The 22,084-nt window shown below is 48.3% G+C and overlaps 1 protein-coding gene across 4 annotated transcripts; it reads right to left on the bottom strand.

Annotated features, from left to right (window-relative positions):
- Positions 1-1,896: 1,896 nt before the first annotated feature.
- LOC136633289 (farnesyl pyrophosphate synthase-like) lies at positions 1,897-15,659 on the bottom strand. 4 transcript variants are annotated; one of them, XM_066608908.1, is made up of 11 exons: positions 14,542-14,677; positions 8,269-8,789; positions 4,231-4,377; positions 4,019-4,159; positions 3,866-3,946; positions 3,669-3,791; positions 3,135-3,223; positions 2,959-3,031; positions 2,802-2,879; positions 2,555-2,689; positions 1,897-2,391 (listed from the first exon to the last, which is right to left on the bottom strand). In XM_066608908.1, the coding sequence occupies exons 2-11, from the start codon at positions 8,662-8,664 to the stop codon at positions 2,191-2,193; spliced, it is 1,464 nt and encodes a 487-aa protein (XP_066465005.1). In that variant the 5' UTR covers positions 8,665-8,789; positions 14,542-14,677; the 3' UTR covers positions 1,897-2,190. The 4 variants fall into 4 exon arrangements, with proteins under 4 accessions (XP_066465005.1, XP_066465007.1, XP_066465006.1 ...); XM_066608910.1 differs by lacking the exons at positions 8,269-8,789; positions 14,542-14,677 and adding an exon at positions 15,525-15,659; XM_066608909.1 differs by lacking the exon at positions 8,269-8,789 and having other exon boundaries at positions 14,542-14,739.
- Positions 15,660-22,084: the final 6,425 nt, after the last annotated feature.

Consider the following 22,084-nt stretch of genomic DNA (forward strand, 5'->3'; position numbering starts at 1 on the left):
CATACAGAATGAGAGGAATTGGGCTAAGCAGCACATGTGAAAAAGACTTGGGTATACTAATAGATCATATACTGAACATGAGTCAACAATGTGATGCAGCAGCCAAAAAGGCAAACACAATTCTGGGATGTATTAAGAGAAGCATAGAGTCTAGATCACATGAGGTCATTATTCCCCTCTACTCTTCTTTATTCAGACATCTGGAATACATAGACAAACTGGAGCAAGTTCAAAGAAGAGTTGCCAAGATGGTGAGCGGTCTGCAAATCATGTCCTATGAGGAACGGTTAAAGGATCTGGGAATGTTTAGTTTGTGAGAAAGGCGGCTGGGAGGAGACTTAATAGCTGTTTACAAATATCTGAAGAGTTGTCACGGGGGGGGGGGGGGGGTCTGGACCAGATGACCCTGGAGCTCCTTTCCAACGCTACAAATTCTATGAGTATTAGCACTGGGGTCGCTATGGTACTGAGGCTACTATTGGGGGTCAGCATTACTGGGGTCGCTAAGGGGGACACTATTAGTACTGGGGGCCACTACTAACACAGTGTGACCGTAGCCCAAAGGCCCAAGCGCAGGGATTAGAAAATCAGCATTGTTGTGCCTTTTGCGGATGCCCAGCGACTCTCTTCCCCCCCCCATTACAGGATAAGACATGGTATTCCATGCAGCATTCCACAAACAGATTGCATGCAGTGACGGCGCTAAATCCGAGCAAGGATCCGTCCCAGTTTTTAATTCCGGATTTATGGTTGTTCTGAAAGGTGGAATTCGCACAGAGATATCCTACAGGGCAGTTCAATGGAGAAATAATTCAGATTTTGGTGCAGATTTCCCACCACATGTGAACCGACCCCAATGTCTCATGTCCACAGGTGGGTGGGATTTCGTCAGCAGGAATGCGCGGCGGAATCCCACCTTGTCCGCGGCAAGCGCACATTACTTACTGGTCCGGATCCTCTGGGTAACTGTGCGGGTCTTCCGTCTTCTCCTCCGTGGATGTGGGCAGGCCCGCTGGCTGACGCGCAGCTGCACGTGCGCAGTGGAGAATTTTTTAAAATTTCTGTGCAAGTCGCAGCTTTAATTAAAGCTGCAGGCGCACGTCTTCCTATGGGCGGCTTGAACTGCGGATCATCCGCGTTTCAAACCTGGCTGTGGACATAAGCTTTAAAGATCTCCTTCATGCAGCATCCTGGTCTTCGGGCCAGCATCGCACTCAGAGGTGCTTTAGGACCACCTCACTGGTTGAGCTGGTACAAGGCATCACTTCCAGAAATACTGGGGCCTTCCTTCAGGTTCCCAACAATTATGGCCATGGTAACCATCCCCTGGAACTCAAGAAAATGCCCCCCTCTGGGCTGCAGCATGTAGACAGTTTCTTGGACCATGCTGTTTCTTGTGTGCCTGCTATTGAGTGGGATCTTGGGGAAAGAGGGGGGGGGGGGGGGGGTACTACAGGAAGGGAGCCACGGTATAAAGTGTGGGGCTGGTGCCAGTTCCTACACGGTTTTCTCAGCAACTCCCATGGAGTATACTCTATACTCACGCCCCGCTTATACCTCTTCATGGCATACTGCAGCCTCTGGTGTGGTTGAAGCCTAACTTTAGCATACATGAGTTCTCCACAAGACCCTTGTTCATGTCCAACTGCTGAAGATGGTCTTCAGATGGTCTTCTCCATTTTCCTGTTCTGCAAGCCACTGTCAGGTGGACATGTAGGAGTCTGCCCTAACTTACTTGTCCATACTTCTCATAGTGTATTGCAGGGAGGCAGTAGCTGCAGACATTCTAGGCCCATAGTTACTAAACCCTCTATAAATTCTCCCCCGGACAGGCTGGGTACCGTATGGCGTAGGCCTGCCGGGTCTGTCATTGCACTACACAGACCACAACCAAGGTACACAACCATATGTACTTTATTACATCATTCATATGTCCTCTGTCAGCTATTACAGAGGACCCCCAGACAGAAGGCAAGGCTCACCCTGTACACCAGGCTCCATGCCCCTAGAAAACTGGGACTAAACACTGATGACGCAGGGACTGCATCCTAGGAGCCCCAGAAGAAATTCAGTGATGAGAAAGAGTCCTCCCTCAGGTATCCTCCATCAGTGGGCACAGTTTGTCAAGTCAAGCAGCTATGGACATTGGGGGGGGGGGGGGGGATTGGGTACTACATACAGTCCTGGGTCTCACTTCTGCCTCTTGTAGATCTTGCGGGCCAGGCCTAGGAAGATCTCTTTGGACAGGCCATTTGCAAGCTGGGAAGTGAGGGTCTGCAGTCTCTGGTAACTCTTCTCCTCGTAGCGGCTGTAGACCGCAGGCAGTTCAAGGGTATCGTACAACTGCTTCACCCGTTGCACCTTCTCTGCGTCGTCTTGCCCGTAGTTCTCCTGTTAACCACAGCAAGGGTTAATGAAGTTGATTGGGGATGGGAAGTATAGCTAAATCCCAGGGTGGTGAAGACCAAGTATAGTATGTAGAGTGGCACTGGCACGTATCATGCTGGACCAGTAGGGGGTGATGTACACAGGGCTGTTTGTGGCCCATCTATACCTGGAGGATCTGCCGCTGCTCAGGGTTCACTCTCTTCAGTGCCTCCACCACCAGCCAGCTGCACTTGTTATCCTGGATGTCAGTCCCGATCTTGCCAGTGACACTGGGGTCCCCGTAGCAGTCCAGGTAATCATCCTGTCCAGACACAGGTTACATTACTCCATCTCCCCGATGGGGGTTCACAGGCATGCGCCGCCGCCCCCCCCCCTCCTCTCTCTCTGACATCAGTGGCAATGTCCCACCTCACCTGGATCTGGAAAAACTCGCCCATCTCCATGAGGATGGATTTGGCGTTCCGGTGATCATCCTCTCCGTCTATTCCAGCCTGGAAGGAAAGAAGATGGGGAGCATGAGGCCAGACAGCAGCCCCTCACCCACCGGGCAGTGAGCCTCCCGATACTCACCATATACATGGCGGCAGCCACCGGCATGTAGAATGAGCAGAAGGCAGTCTTGTACTTTGCGATGGACTTGTATCTAAAAAGAGGTCAGGAATGAGACATTTATATCTGCAGCAGCGGCCAGTAGGGGGGAACCACTCACCTGCCTTAGTGGTGTTGGGGGAAAGAGAACCACTCACCTGCCCTCAGTGTAGTGCTCCAAGTCCACCTTCCCTTCTGCAGCTGTGATGAGATCAAGCGCTTGCCCCAGCTCTGTCTGGTAGGAAGTCTGCAAAGCACCAGAAACAGTGACTACCAGACACCACACCAACACCGCAGCACAACCTGCCAGACCCCAAACCAACACAGTGAGACCTACTACGCCCCCCCCCCCCCAAAAGAGAACCTAGCACCACACTCTGCACCAGCAGCAAAACCTACTTCAATGCACTGCACCCAACCCTCCGAAACACTAAATTGTACTGCTATACACCACCTCAATGGAACTTACTGCCATGGACAGCAACCCTCATTTATAGGCTCTTCCTGGTGTCACCTACCAATTAGTACCCCTTCAACTGTGGTGGTAGGTTCACCATGTAACAGATAGTACACCTTTTAGACTGCCGCTCCCATCATATGGGGAACTTACCACCTGAGACTGACCTCCTCCCCCTGTAAGTTATATACCATGAAAACAGGGTAGGACATAGGGAGCACTTAACCCTCATCACCTCCAAGAAAAGCTCCAGCAGCTGAAGGTAGTATGGCTGCTGGCGGCAGTACTTCCGCAGGACCCGGTAGACACAGGCTTCTAGCATGAGGGAGTCATTGATGGCATCCAGCCCAATGCCCTCCTGTAAGAGAAGACTTGAGCAATGAGATTTCTTCTCCCCTCCCCCACCCACCCTTCTTCTGTATGAGGACTTACCTTCTTGTACCAGCATGGCTGCCCACGGCGAGTCACAGAATTATCCATGATGTCATCAGCAACCAGGAAGAAAGCTTGGAGCTATGAGAGAAGAGGCCATAATGGGTGGTAAGATCTGCAGGTCATTAGACCGGCAGTACTCTGCACACTCACCAGCTCCACACACCAGCCCACCGCCAGTGCCCTTTGGATATTCTCATCCTTCTGCAGCTCCGGCCTCACCAGCTCCAGGAAGGAGGCCAGCACAGTCATCCCTCGATTACACTTCCCCCCGCTAACAGTATACTCCAGCACCTGTATGATAGAGTTACATAAGACACCACCCAATACAACAGCGGCATACTGGCCCCCAGATCCAGCCTTACCCGTTTCAAGCGCAAAATGGCATCACCAATTTCAGGATGCCCCAAATCCTCAACTGTTAGATCCTGCACAATCTGATCAAAGAAGCTGCAGAACTCCCGGCGCTCGTCCGACCCAACGGTACCCTTCACCGAGCTCATTGTAAAGACCTGTGGGGGAACCAAATGTTAGCTGACAAGGTGAAGATCCTTCAGTGCACCACCCACCCGGAGCTGGCCCTCCACTGCACTACCAACCAACTAGGGTGGAACTACACCCCCCATAATATCTCCACCCTTCTACATGAGACTCCTCTGCATCTACACCATCACACACACAAAATTAAAACACCAAGAAGTAGTCGTGGAATTACGGAAATCGCAGGATAGATAAACATGTTAATGTTCAATAAAACTAAGAATATTTTCAGAACATTCATATATTCAGCATGGAGTATGAGCGCCGGGCACAGAAATAGCCACCTTGGCATGCCATCAATAAGGTTATTAAGGATTGTCTGAGGAATGTTCTGCCATGCTAAATGCACTTGGGCACAGCTGGCGGCTCCCTGTGCAATTATCGACCAATGATGTTGCAGAGGTCTCCCAGTGAGCACAAGTGTTGAGATACAGTGGGTGATGGCAGCATGTTTAGGGCACGCATCCTGCTCCCAGCTGCACGAGCAACATCTGGCCTGGCATTCTGTTGAAAAACAGTTCCTAGGACACTTTGGAGAAGTGGCGCTACTATTGGCCCCTGACCAAATCAATATAAAGCCAAGCTGTTCTTCCTGAAATGAAGAGTAGAGAGATCAGGTCATTGTACATTATGCCACCCCACATTATAATCCCAGGAGTAGGCCCAGTGTGACATCCTCGTGTGAAGGCCTCTTCGTGGCACTACCCACATGATCACTAGCCATCGTTGGGTCACAGGCAAAAGCAGGACTCATTGCAGAAGCCGGACCTCCATTCCAGCCTTGTTCTGCACCATGATACCATTAGAGAGTGGCGGCATGGAGTCAGTGGCTCACCCACCGCTAAACGTCTGGTTCGCAGCCCAACACCATGCAAGTGCCTTATGATGGTGTGTAGGCATTGTTCAAAGCCCTAGGCTTGGGATGTGACATCCAGTTTCACTCAACGCAAAGAATGGCTCATAGTGATCCCTTCTTCTAATCCGATTATCAGTCTATGGAAAGGTTTTCCTCTGTGCACCTCTTGTTGCCATTCAGGGGCACTGGTCTCTCAACCACTGACATGCAATGTGGAACACTTCTAACATCTTGGCTTACACCCGTAGCGATCTGCCGAAGTACTACACCACGGTATTTCAGTTCAAGAATTCTGTCCCTCTCAGTCTGCCACAAGTGACGATAACTGGCACAATGAGCAGTAGGCGTCACACAATCCTACCGCAAGCCATCTTTTGAGAGATAATCATTGGGTGTAAATGTGCCCATTAGAGATGAGCGAACCTACTCGGCCACGTCCCTTTTTCACCCGAGCGCCGCGATTTTCGAGTACTTCTGGGTTAGAGGGCGAGAGAGAGCTCCCCTGTTCCCCGCTGCTCCGCCACGCCTACCCCCGCCCCCCCCCCCCCCCGGATCTTTTTACCCGCGGTGCTCGATCGAGTAATTACTCGAAACGAGAACATTCGCTCATCTCTAGTGCCCATCTTTCACTTTTCTACCGGACGATGATCGTTTGGCATGAAATCCATTGTTCGGCAGGAGCTGATAATGCGGACCACACGCTGTGTTCTCCCTGGGGAGCACTGATTACATTGTCTCAGCTGTCAGCCAGGTGGCACAAAGGGAAGTCATTCAGAGAACAGCAGGTGGTCTGTTCTCTCAAAAACAGATCCCAGCAGCCCACACACTACTAATAGGCATTAGTACCAAGTCTCCAATCTGTCTTTTATGCCACTGAAGCCTCTCCTGCCTGCCATAGATTGGAGCTGGGCGCTTGAAGATTTGATCATTTGCATATCTTAGAAGAGACAGCAAATTCTTTAATTTGGATAACCTTACAACTTGTTCTTGGTGTTTGAATTTTAAAGTGTACATAAAAAAAACACAAACTTTAATTCCAAAAATGTTAGGACACTAAAATGTAAATACCGTATATACTCCAGTATGAGCTGACCCAATAAGTTTTTTTTTAAATTCTTTGTGGTAAAAAATAGTATTCCCCTTAAGCTGGTGTCTGTCCCTGACGCGATGCAGCAAGCTGCTTCAGACGCTCCCCACCAGGGAGAGCATCACGGAATAGACGCCAACTGAGTGGAAAGTATTGCAGGTTTTTTTTAGGGCTTTCAGCATTTTTTGTACTGAAAAACTTGGCTTATTCTTAAGTATATATGGTACATGGATGGGGGGGGGGGGGGGGGGGGAGACGCAATGATCTGGAAGTTCCATCTAACCATATTTTATTCACAACAGAAGACAGAACACAATGAGTGGTGGTGGTGGTGGTGGGGGGAGCAGAAGACTCTTCGTTTCATTTAGAAATTGATGGCAGCACCACATCTCAACAGCTGTGGCAGGGCCGTGTCTACCATTGTGTAGCATCCCCTTTTCTGGAAGGGAGGAGACCAACTGCTGCAGTTTTGGGACAGGAATGTTGTCCCCTTGTCCGATGTAGGTTTCTAGCTGCTCTAGTCCTCGGTCGTCTTTCCTGGATTTTCTATTGCATATCTTGCCAAATATCTCCTATTATTGGAAGGTCCGGACTGCAGGCGGCCGGTTCACCCCTGGACTCTTCCCCTGTTAAGCCATGCTGTTGTGGTGGATACAGTATGTGGTTTAGCATTGCCTTACTGAAACATACAAGGTCTTCCCTGGAAGAAACGTTGTCTGGATGGGGCATGTTGTTCTACAACCTCTATACTGCTCAGCATTGGTAGTGTAAGCTGCCCATGTCGTAGCTACCAATGCCGCCCTGTACCAGAGATGCAGGACTAGGTGCTAAAAACATGTTGGATGGTCCTGCTCCTTTTGAGCCTGCAGGACACGGCCTTTGTGGCTTTCAAAATCTATTTCACATTTTGATTCATCACACAACAGTTTTCCATTTTGCCTCAGGCCATTGTATTAAAAAAAAAAAAAAAGCTTTGGCCCAGAGAAGACGCCGGTGTTTCTGAAGTGTGTTGATATACGGCTTCTTCTCTGCATGATACATCTGTAACTTGTATTTGTGGATTGTACGGAGAACAGTGTTCACAGACAATGACTTCTGAAGTATTCCTGAGCCCATGCAGGGATTACATTACAGAATCATGCCTGTTTATAATGCAGCGACGCCTGAGGGCCTGTAGATCTCCAGCACCCATTACTGACCATCGGCCTTGTCCCTTGTGCCCAAGAATCTCTACAGATTCTGATATGTGCTGTAGCTGGTGGGACAAATCTTCGTAATTTTACATGGAACAGTTTTCTGAAATGGTTCCACAAAATTTTAGTCAGTTTTCCACAAATTGGTGACCTCCAACCATCTTTGCTTCTGAGAGACTGCCTCTTGAATATGCTCTTTTTATACAGTCATGGAACTCCATAGAAAATGGACCCTCCAGCTGTTTTCCATTAGATCCACTACTGTTCTAGAAATTTGCTAACCCCATCCCAACTTTTATAAGATGTGAGCTTGCCATCAATTTCTAAAAGTTTTTGATTTTTAGTTTAACCAAAACGGAAGACTAAAAGGTTTCTCTTTCACCATCTCCTGGGAATAAAATATGGTTAGATGGGAGTTCCAAATCTGCATTCCCTACCGTATACATTTTATAGAAACCCAACTTTTTGGAATTGGTCATATATAACCCCTTTTCTGTATCTACATTCCCCATATATTACTCCATCTGCACTCTGCATTGAAGACACCATTAATACAGACAAACCCCAACTATACTTGTTGAAATACAGTTACAAGGAGCCTCAGCATACTTCACTGCTCCCTGCAGACTCATTGTCTCGCTCTCCAGCCCCTCACCCACATTGTGACTCCTCAGGCCAGAGCCCCTGCTGCCCTTTTTTCTGCCCCCCAGTTCCTGTGTTTTCATACATAGTTGAATCGCTTGGCCTTGTTCCCATGTTGAAGGTATGGCTTTTTGGACATAATTCTTCCATGAAGACCACTTCTGGCCAGACTTCTCCGAACAGTAGATGGGTGTACTTGGGTCCCACTGGTTTCTGCCACTTCTGAGCTGATGGCACTACTGGACATCTTCCGATTTTGAAGGGAAGTAAACATGATGTGTATTTCATCTGCTGCACTTAGTTTTCTTGGCCGACCGCTGCGTCTACGGTCCTCAACGTTGCCGGTTTCTTTGTGCTTCTTCAAAAGAGCCTGAACAGCACATCTTGAAACTCCAGTCTGCTTTGAAATCTTTGCCTGAGAGAGACCTTGCTGATGTAGTATAACTACCTCATGCCTCGTTTCCGTGCTCAGTCTTGCCATGGTGTACTATATGACCTGTGACAGGAAACGGTCTTCCACAACCTCACCTCTGTAGCAGAGTTTGGATGTTCCTCAACCAGATTTAAGCCTCCTACACAGCAGTTTCAGTTAATGACTTTTTCAACCTATATATGAAAATTATGATCATTAACCTGTTTGGTATAATTGGTTAATCATATAGCCGACTATAATCCTACAAAATCCCTGACACTGTGCAAGAATTGATGGAGTTTTGAAAGTAAAACACCAAATATTCGTGTAGTTACACTTCTCTCTTGTTGAGTCACTTAATTTTTGTAAACTAATAAAATGCAAACTAGTCACATTTTTAAAAGCATTCTTACTTTGCAGTATTTTTTCCACAAGTTCCTAAAAGTTTTGACAAGCACTGAACATATAAGACAATCCAGACCCTAGAAGGAGTTGCTGTTTTGGCATGATTAGATGAACGGTCTTGTCACTGGAGGCCCTAAAAGTGGTTCCCCCCTTGGCCTACAAAAGGCTCTCAGAGCCTCCTTGTGTGTAGGGACCTCTTCTTCGTCTTGTCTAGTGGTCAACGTGCTCCACACGCCTCTACGACGAATAGAAGAGATTTCACCCCGTTATAGAGGCTGAGAGGGGGCGCATTATTGGGATCTGAGAAGCTGGATGGTCGTAGCAATGAATTGTCCCCACTGGGCCTGTCTGACCAGACTGTTAGGAGGTGTTGGGACCAGTGGATGGGGGCACACAAGGTGACCGGGTTCAGGATGTCTCCTACAGACCACCTGTTGAGAGGAGCATGTTACGGGACTGTTAGGGTGTGTTGGGACACAACGTGACCAGGTTCAGGACACCCCTACAGACCACCAGTAGAGAGCAGTGTCTAATCATCTGACAAGCACAAGCAGCTCCAACTGCTCTGTTGTCCACCATCCAGAGACACAGGGCGCCATCATTACATCCATGTGCCTGTTGGAACCATTACGTGTACAGCCTTTGAACCCACCAGTGATGTCATGTAGAGTGAAACTGGACGCTATGGCGACAAATCCAGGATTAGTTTGGGCATCTGTGACTGCCATGTTTATGCTGGAGACCTGGGGGTAAGCACCTCAATCCTGCCCCCTGCTGGTGTGAAGATCTGGGGGGGTTGAAGAAGGCATTGCATAAGACAGTCAGTCCCCCCTGGTAGTGGTAGGAGGGACAATGACAGCTCAGCGATATGTTCAGGACATCCTGCAGCCACATGTGTTCCTCCAATGTGGGCTACCAAGAGGCAGCAGGATAATGCTCAGCCACACACAAGGGGGGCGGGTGGAGGCAGTGTCACAGGAAGACCCCATAACGCTGTCACACTTCCGTGGCTGCTTGGTCACCAGATTTATTCTCAATAGAACATGCGTTGGACGATCTGGGACTCCAACAGCCTATGAGTTTGTACGATCCAGAGGATCAGTTACATCAAATGTGGAGAGATATGCTGCAGGCTGTATACCTCCATGGCCACCCGTATCATATCTTGTATCCAAGCTAGAGCAGTACCACAGGGTACTAGAGCCTCCCTACAAGGGGTCAGTTCACCACAATAAATTGTCCTTTTGCTCTGATTGTAATGTTCATATAAGGAAGTACTTGTACTATCACAGAGAAAGTTTCATCCATCCGACAACTTCTAGGGGAGGAATGTTACCGACAAGAAACACAACTTTTGGTTAATAAGGCCATTGAAATTCTGCACCAAAGTGCCCGAGTTTGAAAGAAACAGCGGGATGATGGGTCCTGTGCCATCTGTCCCACACGTAGTTAATTACATATACAGCACAAGTCCTATCTCTGCTCACCCATATTAACAGGCAAGAATACCGCTGATAAAAAAAAATCCATTGAAAGCGGACATGATGATCACGGCTGCAGTGAGACTAGAACACACCCATGTGAAGAAGGCCTTAGTGGGGAGTGACTCCGTGAGGGCTTCTGCGTTTATATAGACACAGACACAAGGTAAAGTCTCCTCAGTATGTATACACAGAGTTGGAAGGGACCTCCAGGGTCATCTGGTCCAACCCCCTGCTCACTACAGGATTTACTAAATCATCCCAGACAGATGTCTGTCCAGCCTTGAACACTTCCATTGAAGGAGAACTCACCACCTCCCATGGTGACCTGTTCCACTCATTGATCACCCTCATTGTCAGAAAGTTTTTTTCTAATATCTAATCTGTCTCCTCCCTTTAAGTTTCATCCCATTGCTTCTAGTCTTTCAGTTCCATCGCCTACAGGTACCTGCAGCACCCGACCAGGACGCCCATCAGTTTGAAAACAGGCAATGACAAGACCACGTCGATATTAGGTACCGCCCACACTGGCATACATTCATCCATGAAAGGCACTTTGTCCCAAAGCATGAAAATGCAGCATTTCACTAATCCATAGGCTATAATGTTGGCAGCAGGCTGCGCCCGCACTTCAGGAAGTGCAGCCAAGTATTCTACATTTCTCAAGCAAAGCTGATCACTGCGCTCTTCAGTCCCGTAAAACAGACTGTACGGAAACGTGCTTTCTTAAACATTAAGTCAGTGAAAAGCGTATGAAAGTGTATGGCTGTACGATACAGCGTGATCAGGGGTGTATATTAGAAGAAAAACTGGTTTACAGTAAGAAACGTGGATATATTGGATGAAAATATAAAGCTTAAGGCTGCCTGCAGACGAGCGGGTCGGATCCGGCGGCGAGAATTCTCGCCGCGGGACCCGACCCGAGCGCCTGCAGAGACGAGCACGTACTCACCCGCGCCCGGCTCTTTCATGTGCCAGCTGACAGGCAGCCGGCGCATGCGCAGACCGGAGCCGGCGGCCGGTGAGTGACGTTTCTGTGCCAGGCTCTGCGAGCCCTGCACAGAAATAGGACATGCCGCGGTTTGTTTGCCGCGCGGGATTTCGCGCGGTCAAACCGCGGCCGTCTGCATAGGAGTGCGTATTGTAATGCACTCCTATGCAGGTGCAGGCTTGCAGTGGCGGAAATCCCACGGCGGGATTTCCGCCTGCGTGCAGGCGGCCTAAGTCATGTGTTTTGCCATACATGTGTGGACAGCCCTAGACTAAGGCAGTCTGTCCACGGGCATTGCGATATCCTGCGGTGGATCTCCGCCGCCCGGGAGCAGGAGCCTGCAGACGGATCTCCGGTGTCAGCCTAAGTGACAGATAGGCTGACCACATAGAATCGTAGCATGCCGCGATTTGCCGCCCGCAAGCGCAGAATCGCTATGATTCTCCGCTCATGGACAGGGAGGCTGCGCTTTCTATAGCAATGCTATGGAAAGCGTGTATCGCGTTCCCCACGGCCGGATTGTCAACGCGGAAACGCAATGCAAAAATGCCCGTGAACAGGCAGCCTAAAGGTGCATTCAGATGACCGTATATCGGCCAGGTATTCGCACCAGCCGATATACGGCGTCTCTTTGCAGGGGGAGGAGGCTGGAAGAGTGGGGAGCAATTCCTGGAACTTAGCCCCGCCCCACCTCTCATTGCAAATAGTGCAGTGGGGCGGAGAGAAGGCGAGAGGGGGCGGGAGCTCAGAGCACTGCTCCCGGCTCTTCCAGCCTCCACCCCCTGCAAAGAGATGCTGTATATCAGCCGACGTGAATACCCGGCCGATATACGGTCGTCTGAATGCACCCTAAGGATTAGGATTAGTAGACAATGTAGGGACCCCCGAGTAGATCCACACATCCCCCATATATACATTACTGTACAAGAGTTTTAGGCAGGTGTGGAAAATGCTGCACAGTAAGAAGGTTTTCAGAAATAGAAGGACATGCAAAGTGACTGAAGAGAGAAGTGTAACCCGCTAGTATCCAGGTTGATGCGCTTCACCTTCATCAGTTCTTCTAGGCACACAGTCAGGGATTTTGTAGGATTGTGGTCGGGTGTTTGATTATCACCTGTTTGGTATAATTGCTTATTGATCAGCATTTTCATATGGGGGGTGAAATAGTCATTAACTGAAACAGGAACTGCTGTGTAGGAGACTTGAAAACAGCTGAAGAACCACCAAACTGCTACAAAGGTGAGGTTGTGGAAGACAGTTTCCTGTCACAGGTCACACACCGTGGTAAGAATCGAGGCGTGAGGTAGTTATACTGCATCAGCAAGGTCTCTGAGGCAAAGATTTCACAGCACACTTTAGTTTCTGCATGTGTAGAAACCATAGGACCGGAGACGCAGCGGTCGGCCAAGGAAATATGGTGGCAGATGACACATCACGCTTACTTGCCTTCTAAATCATTAGATGTCCTGCAGTGCCATCAGCCGAGAACTGACAGAACCCAGTGGGACCCCGGTACCCCCATCTACTGTTGGGAGAAGTCTGGCCAGAAGTGGTCTTCATGGAAGAAGTGTGGCAGATGTAGAAACAAGGCCAGGCGACCCAACTATGTACGAAAACATAGGAACTGGGGGACAGAATGATGACAGCGGGGGCTCTGGCCTGAGGACAATGTGAAAGTCAGCTGTAACAGAAGGCAGTTTGTTGGGTAAAGCATGGCGGACAGAGGTATGGCAACGACTGTCTGCAGGCGGCAGCGGCGGGGCAACGGCTGTCTGCAGGCGGCAGCGGCGGGGCAACGGCTGTCTGCAGGCGGCAGCGGCGGGGCAACGGCTGTCTGCAGGCGGCAGCGGCGGGGCAACGGCTGTCTGCAGGCGGCAGCGGCGGGGCAACGGCTGTCTGCAGGCGGCAGCGGCGGGGCAACGGCTGTCTGCAGGCGGCAGCGGCGGGGCAACGGCTGTCTGCAGGCGGCAGCGGCGGGGCAACGGCTGTCTGCAGGCGGCAGCGGCGGGGCAACGGCTGTCTGCAGGCGGCAGCGGCGGGGCAACGGCTGTCTGCAGGCGGCAGCGGCGAGGCAACGGCTGTCTGCAGGCGGCAGCGGCGAGGCAACGGCTGTCTGCAGGCGGCAGCGGCGAGGCAACGGCTGTCTGCAGGCGGCAGCGGCGAGGCAACGGCTGTCTGCAGGCGGCAGCGGCGAGGCAACGGCTGTCTGCAGGCGGCAGCGGCGAGGCAACGGCTGTCTGCAGGCGGCAGCGGCGAGGCAACGGCTGTCTGCAGGCGGCAGCGGCGAGGCAACGGCTGTCTGCAGCGGCGAGGCAACGGCAACGACTGTCTGCAGGCGGCAGCGGCGAGGCAACGGCAATGACTGTCTGCAGGCGGCAGCGGCGAGGCCCCCGGCAATGACTGTCTGCAGGCGGCAGCGGCGAGGCCCCCGGCAATGACTGTCTGCAGGCGGCAGCGGCGAGGCCCCCGGCAATGACTGTCTGCAGGCGGCAGCGGCGAGGCCCCCGGCAATGACTGTCTGCAGGCGGCAGCGGCGAGGCCCCCGGCAATGACTGTCTGCAGGCGGCAGCGGCGAGGCCCCCGGCAATGACTGTCTGCAGGCGGCAGCGGCGAGGCCCCCGGCAATGACTGTCTGCAGGCGGCAGCGAGGCATGGGGCTTCTGGATTATAGCAAGAGTTGGGGGTCTGGTCGAAACTACTGGTGTCCTCACTGCTGACACAGGCAGATACTCAGGGGGCATCTGATTGGCTCCACATGTATTCGGCAGCAGGACAACCCCCAACATCATCTGAAGGGTAAGGAAGAACAAGGAGTCCTAGACGTGGTGATGCAGCCCCACCGATCTCACATCCGCCAGGCTGGGAGCCGACAGGGTGCGGAGTCCTACAAGATGTCTGTAACCTTCCTGCCGAGATCCTTCACAAACTGTGTGCAAGTGCACCGAGAAGAACTGATATTGGCAGAGGCCGGGCACTGAGGGGGTTACACTCCTCTTACGTCACTCTGCCGCCCCGAAAAGCATGCTGAGAACGTCACAGCGTCCCCCTCCCCCCAGACTACTCACGCACCCCCAGAACAGCGGGTCCCGGACGCCACCATAGCGCACCTCCACAGCAGCGGTGCCAGACGGGTGGGGAAGCGCAGGCACCCTTCAGAGGGCGGCGCCACACCCGCCCGGTTAGCAGAACGCGGAGCCACATTCAGTGCCTGCTACCTCTACCGACCACAGCCGCCTGGCAACGGCGTTCAGTGCCCCTCTTACTGGGCGGGGCCTCACGGTCCCGAGCTAAACAGAGTGCGGTACAGACCACGCCCGCCGTGCATGACGTCACAAGAGCTAGTCAGCTGTCACCTGTGCTACAAGCTACCTGCCAGATACCACGTGATACTCTATGCTTTGTCAACCCCGCCCTGCTTACTGGCGGTCTTCAGGTCGCATATTTGTAGTTTCTGCTTAGGTTAAGCAGCGCTGCTGATTAGAGCCACCTGATTGGCTCTTCGGCACCACGTGACTACACAGCGTGCACGCGCATTGCCTTCAGCAGCCGTGCACTACACACTACAGTTAAGCAGACGTGCGCTACACACTACACTTAAGCAGCACGGGGTTAGGTTTAGGGTTAGGTTTAGGGTTAGGATTACCTAAACCTAAACCTAAACCTAACCCTAACCTCAACCCTAACCCTAAACACTAACCGTAAACACTAAAACTAACCCTACACCTAACCCTAAACCTAACCCTAAACCCTAACCCCGTGCTGCTTAATTGTAGTGTGTAGCGCACGTCTGCTTAACTGTAGTGTGTAGTGCACGGCTGCTGAAGGCAATGCGCGTGCACGCTGTGTAGTCACGTGGTGCCGAAGAGCCAATCAGGTGGCTCTAATCAGCAGCGCTGCTTAACCTAAGCGTAAACTACAAATATGCCTTCAGGTCCCCCCAGCAAACACCTGCTAACAGATTCTGTGGCTTCAATCAACACCCCGCATTTTAATGTGCTGCCAGTGTGCAGCGCGTATAGCGCAGCACTCCTCGCTACAGGCTTACTGCTTACCTCCTCAACTGTCCTGACTCTGTTCAACCCCACAGCTAGCGCCAGGCTTTAAACCCGGCTCCGAGCGCGTTGCCTGCCGGGATTGGTAGTTCGTATTCTCGTAGAGGTTTTGTTCTCACATTTAGCAGGAACTACGACTCCCAGGAGCCTGTGTGCATCTGACGTCGTAGCTCCTTGGTTGGTTATTAGCATCGTATGAAGATGGGCTCTGTAGCGAGAAGCCAATCACCGCGAAACATGCTACTAAACCCCACCTACCGGCGTCGTCTGATTGCTGGGAGCAGCTAAAGGTTAATTTGATACAGGTGTTTACGTGTTGTTTGCACTGAAAATTTTATGAAGTCAAGGTTACTTTAGAGTGAACGAGTAATAAAATATGTATACATATAGAGGAGCGTTAGATTCTCCTCAGGCTGCATGTACCCATGTCCCTCTTCAGAATCTGTCAACCCTCCCACTCCCCTCATTTAGGACTTAAAGATTGCTCACGCCAAAGTTCACGGTTGTACGACACCGAAAAGTTACATTACACAGGGGTGCCAATACTTTTGAACTTAGCATTGAATAATCAAGTTGTGACCCCTTTACTTTTCCTATTTAGGACATAAAGAATGGTCATGCAAAATTTCATGTTTGTACGACATCGATAAGTTACATTACATAGGAGTGCCAATACTTTGTCACTTAGCATTGAGTAATCAAGTTGTGACCCCTTTACTTTTCCTATTTTGGACCTAAAGAATGCTCCTGCCAAATTTCATGTTTGTACGACATCGGGAAGTTAGAGAATTAGATTAGGTACATTACACAGGGGTGCACTTACTTTTGCACTTAGCACTGAATAATCGAGTTGTGACCTCTTTACTTTTTCTATTCGGGACCTAAAGAATGGTTGTGCCAAATTTCATGTCTTTACGATGCCAGGAAGTTAGAGAATTAATGGCGACTCAGTGAGTCAGTCAGTCAATGAGGGCTTTCACCTTTTTATATATATATATATATATATATATATATATATATATATATATATATATATATATATACAGTAAACCCTTGAGTAGCATTACTCTACTAAAGTCCATTGCTTCCGGACGGATTAAGGACGTTAGTTGAGGTTCTATATATATATATAGTGGGGGTACACTGCAGGTGTTTATATGATGGCAGGGGTACACTTGTAATATATATATATATATATATATATATACTAAGGTGGGAGGTACACTGGAGGTGTTTTATATATATATGAAGTGGGGGGTGGGGGTACACTGGAAGTGTTTTATATACCTCCAGTGTACTCCCACCTTCCTATACGAGGGGCTGCTGATAAGTCTTTGGCTTTGTGTTCCTTTTTTGTTTCTATGGTAACGAATGTTACATCACATGAAAGCCTTATGTGTCTAATATAGGTTTTCGAAATTTAGTGTTTGTAGCTTATGGCAACAGTGATCTCGGCACGCGGGAAAACAAAATGACGGAGTCTAAGGTGATATTCACAGCAAATAAGAGCAGAGGAGTGATACAATTCTTGTTTCTGCAAGGAAAGTTCGCAAAGGATATTCATGGTGATATGTCGCAGACATTGGGGGATCAATGCCCTTCATATTCTACAGTTAAGAGCTGGGTTGCCAAATCTAAAATGGGCCACTTCAGCACCAATGATGAGGAACGTCCTGGACGACCGAGAGAGGTTGTTGTTCCGGAGATCGTCGATACTGAGCACAACCTCATACTGCAGAATCAGCCAATTTCAGCTAAAGGAATAGCAGACATCATGGGGATTTCTCGTGAACGTGTTTGTGTCATCATCCATGAACATTTGAACATGAAGAAGCCATCTGCAAAGTGGGTCCCCAAATGTTTGACAACAGATCAGAAAAGCATGCGAGTGGAAACTTCCCGGTACATTTGTCAGCGTTTCTGGACTGATAAGAACTTCCTGGATCGACTGGTCAATATGGATGAGACCTGGATTTATTTGTATAACCCTGAAACCAAGGAGCAGTCAAAAGAGTGGAGGCGCAGTGGTTCTCCTCGCCCAAAGAAGTTCAGAGTGCAAAAATCAGCCACTAAGGTGATGGTGTCTGTGTTCTGGGATAAGGAGGGCGTGCTGCTAGTGGACTACCTTCAAAATGGTTCCACCATCAATGCAAGGCATTACATTGAACGTTTGGACCAACTGAAAGCAGCTCTGAAGGCCAAAAGGCGCGGCAAGCTGTCCAAAGGAATCTTGTTCCTGCAAGACAATGCCTCCGCTCACACTGCACAAGTGACCACGGCAAAACTGGTGGAGCTAGGTTTCCAGCTGGTTGACCACCCACCTTATTCACCAGATCTAGCTCCCTCCGACTATCATCTGTTTCCAAACCTGAAGAAACACCTCAAGGGTACCAAATTTCACACCATTTCTGATGCCATGGCTGCTATGGATGACTGGTTTGAGGCACAACAGAATTCCTTCTTTTTGCAAGGCTTACAGAACTTGGAATACCGATGTAAGAAGTGTGTTGACATCAGTGGAAAGTATGTAGAAAAAATGTAAAGTTTCATCTTCCTATCTCGTTTCTTTCTGGGTAAAGCCAAAGACTTATCAGCAGCCCCTCATATATATCATAGACTCATAGACTAGTAGAGTTGGAAGGGACCTCCAGGGTCATCTTGTCCAAACCCCTGTTCAGTGCAGGATTCACTAAATCATCCCAGACAGATATTTGTCCAGCCTTTGAACACTTTCACTATAGGAGAACTCACCACCTCCCGTGGTAACCTGTTCCACTCATTGATCATCCTCACTGTCAGAAAGTTTTTTCTAATATCTAATCTGTATCTCCTCCCTTTCAGTTTCATCCCATTGCTTCTAGTCTTTCCTTGTACAGATGAGAATAGGGCTGATCCCTCTGCACTGTGACAGCCCTTCAGATATTTGTAGAATGCTACTAGGTCTCCTCACAGCCTTCTTTTTTTGCAAGCTAAACATTCCCAGCTCCTTTAACCGTTCCTCATAGGAAATGATTTGCAGACTGTTCACCATCTTGGTAACTCTTCTCTGAACTTTTGCTTGTCTATGTCTTTTTAAAGTGGGGTGCCCAGAACTAGACACAGTATTCCAGATGAGGTCTGACTAAGGAAAAGTAGAGGGGGATAATTACCTCACGTGATCTAGACTCTATGCTTACCTTAATACATCCCAGAATTGTGTTTGCCTTTTTGACTGCTGCATCACATTGTTGACTCATGTTCAGTCTATGATCTATTAGTATACCCAAGTCTTTTTCACATGTGCTGTTCTTAGCCAAATTCCCTTCATGCTGTATGTGCTTTTTTCATTTTTCTTGCCCAGATGTAGGACTTTGCATTTCTCCTTGTTAAATACCATTCTGTTGTCGCTGCCCACTGTTCAAGCTTTTCTAGATCGTTTTGAATACTCTCCCTCTCTTCCCTACTGTTAGCTATCCCTTCTAGCGTTGTGTTGTCCGGAAATTTGATCAGTTTCCCATTTATTCCATCCTCCAGATCATTTATAAAAATGTTGAACAACACTGGGCCTAGCACAGAGTCTTGTGGTACCCCACTTGATACATTCTTCCACTTGGATATGCAGCCATTTATGACCACTCATTGAGTATGATCACTCAGCCAGTTGTGAATCCACCTAACAGTTGCCTTGTCAATCCCATATTTGGTCATTTCTTCAATAAGTATGGTATGAGATACTTTGTCAAATGCTTTACTATGGTCAAGATATACTATATCCACCGCATTTCCCTGATCAACCCAGCCAATAATTCTGTCATAGAAGGAAATTAGATTTGTCTGGCATGACTTGTTTGTTACAAACTCATGCTGGCTCTGGTTAATTACTCCATTTTTACCCAAGTACTTGCATACATGCTGTTTAATAATTTGTTCAGAGATCTTTCCCGATATAGAAGTCAGGCTCACAGGCCTGTAGTTTCCTGGATCCACCTTCTTCCCTTTTTTGAAGATAGGGGCAACATTTGTCCCAATCTTCTGGGACTTCTCCTGTTCTCTAGGAATTTTCAAAGATTATGGCGAGTGGTTCAGCAATTACCTCCTCTACTTCCTTTAGTAACCTATAATGTAATTCATCTGGAGCTTGAGACTTGAATTCATTTAAGTTAGCTAAATGTTCCCTCACTATCTCTCTGCTTATAGATAGCCTGCATTCTTTTATTTCTCCCAATAACACAGGAAAGATCAGTTAATGTTACATGTACTTTCTGAGAGAAAACAGATACAAAACAGGAATTTAAAGGGTCAGCCTTCTCAACATCATGCTTAACCATTTCACCATTTTCATCCTGTAAGCATCCAATAGCATCTTTTCGTTTGCTTTTAAAATGCCCCCCAAAGCCTTTTTTATTGCTTTTAGCCTCTGTTGAAAGCCTCAATTCATTATTAGCTTCAGCTTTTTCTGACACTTGCCCCACAGTTTTTGTAGACCGCATTATATTGTTTTTTTTAGATATTCCCCCATCTTTCCATTTGATAAACATATTTTTCTTCCTGTTTAACATGTGTACAAGTTATGTGTTCATCCATCCTGGTCTCTTTGAATGCTTCCCATTTTTCCTTCTTTTAGGGATTATTAACGATTGTGCTTTGAGAATCTCATTTCGCAATATTTCCCAACCTTCTTGGACATTTCTGTCCTTAAGAACATCCAGCCATTGGATTCTTCCTACCCTCTTTCTAAGTTCATTAAAATCTGACTTTCTGAAATCCAACCTTAAGGTCTGAGTCTTCTCAGGTCTTCCTCCCCTTGTTATCCAACATTCAAGGATAACATGATCGATGCCACCTAAGGTCCCAGCCACCCTTACTTCCTCAACCATTCTCTCACTGTTGGTAAGAATTAGGTTCCAAGATAGCAGATCCGCTTGTTTTCTTTTCAACCTTTTGGAAGATAAAGTTGTCAGCAAGAGCCGATAAGAATTTGTTGGATCCATTACTTTTACCTGAAAGAGATTCCCAACAAATGTCTGGATAGATGAAAATCTTTTTTCAGAGCTTGGCCATCTGATGAAGAAAGAGTTCATCCATATCTTATGCTTGCCCAGGTAGCCTATATTAAATGCCTACATTGGAGTCCTTTCTGTTGTTCTCTCCTTGTATTCTTACCCAAACCGTTTATACAGAACTCACATGCTCTGAAGCTTGAATCTCTGTGGAGATGAATGTTTTCCTAACATACCTCTTTCCCTTTTATTTGGTCTGTTTCCTATAAATAAGTTGTATCCTTCAAACCTTGTATTCCAATCATGTGTATCATTCCACCAAGTTTCCGTGATGCCTTTGACATCATATTTCTCTTCCTATGTTAGGAGCTCCAATTCTCCTTGTTTGTTTCCCATGCTCTGTGGATTTGTGTTAAAACATTTTAGTTTGTGATCGGTGTCTTTTGCTCCTCTACTTTCCTTCTGAATTTTTTTTTTCTTTGTTCTTCCTTTCCACTTCTAATAGCGAAGTTCTCAAATGTATTAATTAACTGTAGAGTTTTATGTGGCCTTTCACTTCTCTTCCCATATTGTTCTAGTTTAAAGCTCTCCTAAGGAGTGAAGCAAGGCGCCCACCAAATATATGCTTACCTGTTTTTGTAAGGTGCATCTCGTCTCTAGCAAGCAGTTCATCGTATAAGCAATTCACTCCACGGTGTAGAAATCCAAATCTTTGCTGATGGCACCATCGACATAGCCATTTGTTCACCTCTAGAATCCTGTTCCATCTTCTTATTCCATGGCCATCCACTGAGAGGATGGATGACAAGACCACCTGTGCTCCTAGTCCCTTCACCTTCTTTCCAAGGCCTTCGAAGTCTCTGCAGATAGTTTCAAGGTCCTTTTTTGCAGTTTCATTTGTTCCTACATGTATTAGTAGGAATGTGTGGTGTTCTGTAGGACTAAAGAGTCTTGACAGCCTATCAGACACATTTTTGATTTGTGCACCTGGAAGACAGCTCACCTCTCATGAGGTGTCAGGTCTGCAGACAGTGGCCTCTGTTCCTCTTAAGAGGGAATCCCCCACAACCACCACTCTCCTTTTCTTCTTCACAACAGGACTTCTTTTTCTCCATTTAAGAGGCCTCTGTGTGCTTACTACACAGTTAATTGTGGGTAGAGTCATTTCTTGCTATACCTCTTTGTCCTTCTGCTCAGAAAAACAGTACCAGGCCCCCTGCGTGAGAACCTGGTACAGGTTCCTGAGTAGTATGGGTGCTGGCTGACTCCTGATCTTCCGGCTTCCTTGAGTCACATGCTTCCATTCCTCTGCTTCTACAGGTACACTGGACGTTTCTTTTGCTTCAACTTTTTGAAGACTTTCTTCTACTGTCAAGGAAATCCTCATCTTCCTTAATAAGTTTCAATGTATCTATCTTCTCCTGAAGACTTTGCACCTTTTCCTCCAGTAGAGACACAAGCTTGCATTTCTGGCAGGTGAAGTTTGGCTTTTCCTCCAGTAGGTCTATAAACATATAGCATACGTTGCAGCTCACCATATGGCTCCTCTCATTTCCATGTTGTCAAATGATGTCCAATTCA

This window comes from Eleutherodactylus coqui, chromosome 6, assembly GCF_035609145.1.
Source record: "Eleutherodactylus coqui strain aEleCoq1 chromosome 6, aEleCoq1.hap1, whole genome shotgun sequence".
NCBI lineage: Eukaryota > Metazoa > Chordata > Amphibia > Anura > Eleutherodactylidae > Eleutherodactylus > Eleutherodactylus coqui.

Coding starts and splice junctions, on each gene's coding strand:
- LOC136633289 (XM_066608908.1), bottom strand. CDS start 8,664: ATGGCAAGACTGAGCACGGAAACGAGGCATGAGGTAGTTATACTACAT. Junction 4,160..4,230: donor CCATTTTGCGCTTGAAACGG/GTAAGGCTGGAT, acceptor TCTATCATACAG/GTGCTGGAGTATACTGTTAG. Junction 3,792..3,865: donor AGCCATGCTGGTACAAGAAG/GTAAGTCCTCAT, acceptor CTTCTCTTACAG/GAGGGCATTGGGCTGGATGC.